Source organism: Capricornis sumatraensis, chromosome 7 (genome assembly GCF_032405125.1).
Source record: "Capricornis sumatraensis isolate serow.1 chromosome 7, serow.2, whole genome shotgun sequence".
In the NCBI taxonomy this organism is placed as follows: domain Eukaryota; kingdom Metazoa; phylum Chordata; class Mammalia; order Artiodactyla; family Bovidae; genus Capricornis; species Capricornis sumatraensis.
This window is the reverse complement of record NC_091075.1, coordinates 63,638,792-63,643,038: the sequence shown is the minus strand read 5'-3', so window position 1 is coordinate 63,643,038 and position 4,247 is coordinate 63,638,792. Positions and strand designations below refer to the sequence as shown.

The window sequence follows — 4,247 nt, the reverse complement described above, 5'->3', positions numbered from 1 at the left end:
GTCACCATGCTTTCAAAGCCAGAAAGCAATTTTCTTCATACAGCCGTTCTGTGACTGCAGCCAGGAACCTCAAGACTAAGAGGCGCTGTATCTTCCTTGCACTTTCCTCCATGACGTTGCTGGTCCAGGTGAAATTCTGTTGGGACTCCTGGTGGCCATGGCAGCAGCATCCCCAGGTGTGCCATTGCACTAGATGATGGATCTGTAGCCATGGCCTGTCAGCTGGAACTGAAGTCTGGACAGCTCTTCCCGGGCAGCGGGGGCTCCTGCTGGAGTGGATAAGCGAAGTACTGGGGTGACACCAGGAATCCGGACGGCTGGGTCAAGTGGATTGGGTGGCCTGTGGTGTAAGGTGGGGGTGGTGAGGGCACCAGGCAGCCTGGTTCTGCCCGGGCAAAGGAGAACCTTCGGATGGAGCCCCCAGTGGAGCTAGAGCTGGTCGCCGTGCTGGACTGCCTGGAAGGTGCCCTGAGGTTCGTAGAAGTCAAGATCATGGGGAGAGTCTCTGTCTGATAGCTGCGGAGTGAGAAGCGGATTGGCTGCTGCGAGGGTTCCTTAGGTCTCAAGCAGGTGCAGCAATAAATAGCCACTAAAGAGCCTAGGATGATGAAGGCAATGAAGATGGAGCCAACAATCAGGAAGGGAACGTAGACAGGTTCTAGAAGGCAAAAACAGGCACAGGTACTCAGACGAGAGATTCCCAAACTCTGGTCTGCTCACGGGTAGGAGGTGGAAGGTCTATTCAACCACCTTGTCAGCCCGGCTTCTCAGAGCTTGTTACTGGTAACCTCTGAATTGCAAACTGTGATAATAGAATATTCTTGCTCCTAGCAGGGAGGAAGCAGACTGATACTGTAGACTCTATTAGCAATTAGCCATCATACTGCACATCTGGAAATCAGAAGGAACAGACTCTATCCGCCTGTCCACGCACTGGAGGGAGGGAAAAGATGAGTTTGGGGGGTTACCATAACACTGGCTTTCAATCCAGGTTTTAGGAGTTTTATCACAGTGGGGTGCTTAAGGATGCTAAGGATGAAAATCCATCTCCTATCCAAGAATCTCTGATCTGAGCAAAGAGAGCCGGACCTGTTAAGTGAAACCCCCAGGATTTTATAAGACTACAGAAAGAACAGTATAAAGAAATCCACAGCAGGCCCGCATTAACTGTGTCTCCTACCGCATGACAGACTGTCCTGTCTGGATACTTCTTTCCAGAAACAATTTGGGATGCCTCCGCCCGCCATCATGCTCCTGCCTCTTGATCCCCACTCAAATTCTGGGAAGGACAGACTGAACTTTAGCTAGACTGAGGTGTGGTCCTTGGTGTTGGTGACCCACACTTTCTGGGATTGCACCTTTTTGACACAGTTAACCCCAGTTCCCTTCTCTTTCTAAGGCAGACATAATGTTTCCACCCAGAGGCACCTCCCAAGCAGTCCTCCAGGTGTGGCCCCTGCCTGATAGAGCTGCCTTGGAATGCAAACCTCTGGCTTAGAGGTAGAAGAAAGCAAATCTGCATTGACTAAGACCCTGCTGCGGCTGCTGCTAAGTCGCTTCAGTCATGTCTGACTCTGTGCGACCCCATAGATGGCACCCCACCAGGCTCCCCCGTCCCTGGGAATCTCCAGGCAAGAACACTGGAGTGGGTTGCCATTTCCTTCTCCAATGCATGCAAGTGAAAAATGAAAGTGAAGCTGCTCAGTCGTATCCGACTAAGACCCTACTGTGTGCCTATTGTAACCCTTTGAGGCAGGAATGATATGGTCTAGTTTCCAGATGTGGAAACATATTGGAGAGTTGCTGAGTTTCCCAAAGACACACAGGCAAAGAGTGACAGGGAATTATCCACCCTAAGATCTGTGGGCTCCTGGGAGTAAGCTCTTCCAGGTGCCACCCACTCTGCCCTGTCTTACTAGAAGAAGGTTACTACTACTTCTACTACTAGAAGTAGTAGAAGGTTACTAGCACTTCTTACTACTTCTTGCCCTGCAGAAGGCAAGTCTAAAGTGACTACTCACTCAGCACCTTGCTGAGCATCCATACACTCATTTATTTCACAGCCTAACTCCTCTGAGACCAACATGCCTATTTTAGAGTTGAGAAGCGGCCCAGAGCAGTTAAGTAACTTGCCCAAAATGACAAGCTGGCAAGGGAAGGTCCTGAGGCTTTGTCAGACCCCAGGCTGGGTGGGTGCAGAGATTGGCCCCTCTCCTGCCACAGAGCACTGTGGGAGGCCAGGATGGGGTCCCCGAGGTAGACCCAGCACTTGGCACTTGCTTTGCAGAGGGCAAGTGACTGTAAAGCCAGTTTGTACTTTCGGAACAGGCCAGGCCGCCTCCGAGTTCCCTACTTTCCACTGAACATCTTTCCGCCAGAAGCCACTTCCTCAATCCTCTACACTGGTATTTTGCCCTCCAAAGTCAAATTCCTTGAAGGTCTAATGGAGTTCTAAGGTGGGACCCCCTTTCCTCTGGATTGTCAGTCTCAGGGGACTGGAGCTCCAACGCAGTTAATCATCTCTCCAGCCTCTCCCACCTTGCCTGGGGACTGTCTTTGGCCCGCTTCAGACCCCCGCTCTGGATTTCTGGGGTTTCAGGCTCTCTCTCAGCTCCCCCCCCCGCCATCCCCTGCCCCCGCTCCTCCGGTTTCTCGGCCATAAAACCATCGCCTGGAGCTCTAAATGGTCTCCCTGAAGTTCCGATTCAGGTGGAAAGTTTTTTGTTTTGTAAGGTGTAAAGTTCCTCTGCTGGGGTTGTGATTTATTCTGCTCTGAAGTAAGCGGAAACTTGACCCGTGTTTTCCGACGTGAGAATAGGGGGCGGGGAAGCCCCTGCGACCCTGGTTTCTAAATATCCAACCGGAGGACCTGGGCATTTCTGAAAAGCGTGACAATAGGGGGTGGGCCGGAGTGGGTAATTCGATGCAGAGAAATGAAAAGAAGTCGTGAGAATGGGGCTTAGAAACACTACCAAACGGCCACACACACACACACACACACACACACACACACACACACACACACAAAGGTGGCTTAAGTTCCTTACGTCGTGGGGCTACAGATAAACGCACCCCAAGAGTTGCGTTCCCTGCGCCATCAGCGCTCCTCAAAGCTCCCGGAGCTCCCAGGGCGCAGAGTACGGCACCCTTACCAACTCTGAAAACTCAAGTCCAGCCTGGTGCGGCCCCCACAGCCCTTCTTTGAAATGTCGTGAGCGCCCAGGGCTCTCTCTCCCCCTGAGTCACTGGGTGCAAGCCCCGCGGTCCTCGCGGTCCGTTGCGAACTAGCTCCTGGGCAGACCGGCGGAGACCGCGTGTGGCGGGAATCGGGACTGCAAAGGAACAGCGCCCCTGACCTGAAACGCGACCACCCACTTCTCCCTCGATCCCCCCACTTTCTGGCTTCCCCTTTGCGCAGACCCGGGAAGGCCTGGCACGCCTCTTTGCGCGCACACCGGTCGGCACACACGGCAGCCCGGCCGCGCGGCCGGGCAGGGTCTGCCCCACCTTGGGCCCGTACTCACGCGCCGTGATGCCCGGGTGCTCCAGCTCGCCGCGGTCGTTGGTGCAGCCGCCCTGCTCCAGCCTGGCGTCGGCCGCGGCGCAGCAGTAGCGCAGCGCGCAGGAGCCGCAGCAGATGGTGGCGTCCAGCGTGTCGAAGTCCTCCGGGCACTGGAAACCCTCGTGGTAGTTGCCCTGCACGTCCACCCAGCCGTGGCAGTACTCTCCGGGCTGCTGGGCGCCCGCCGGGCCCCCGCGCAGCCAGCCCAAAAGGAGGCAGAGCGCCAGCAGCGCCCCCATCGCCGCGGGCGCGCCGGGCGGCCGGGAGGGGGACGCGGCTGGAGAGCGAAGGGCTGAGCCGGGGCTCCGCTGGCCCCGCGGTTCCGCCTCTCCGGGGGAGCGGCCTGGGGAGCTACCCTGGCGGCCAAAACCAGTCCCCTGGGGGTTAGCGGGGGTCAGGGAGGAAGCAGGGGCTGCGCGGCGGGCTCAGCCGGCCGGGGGTCGGCATGGTGCGCGGGGGCGAGTTGGCGAGGGCCCGCGGGAGGCGCCGGCCGAGGCTGCGGCTCGGGCTGATGCTGCGGTCCTTTGCCCCGCTCATAACTCTCCGGGCGCGAGGGGCTCGCCTAGCCCTCGGCCACCTCCCACCCCACTCCTCACGGGAGCCATCGCGTCCGGGGCTGGCAACTCCCGGGCCGCGCAGCACCTGGACTCGCCGCCGTCGCTGGGTCCAGAGCGGAGCCCAAAGC

General features: G+C 57.3%; 1 protein-coding gene across 1 annotated transcript; it reads right to left on the bottom strand.

Annotated features, from left to right (window-relative positions):
• Positions 1 to 218: 218 nt before the first annotated feature.
• On the bottom strand, positions 219 to 3,801 carry SHISA3 (shisa family member 3). The gene is made up of 2 exons (XM_068974773.1): positions 3,525 to 3,801; positions 219 to 658 (listed from the first exon to the last, which is right to left on the bottom strand). The coding sequence occupies exons 1-2, from the start codon at positions 3,799 to 3,801 to the stop codon at positions 219 to 221; spliced, it is 717 nt and encodes a 238-aa protein (XP_068830874.1).
• Positions 3,802 to 4,247: the final 446 nt, after the last annotated feature.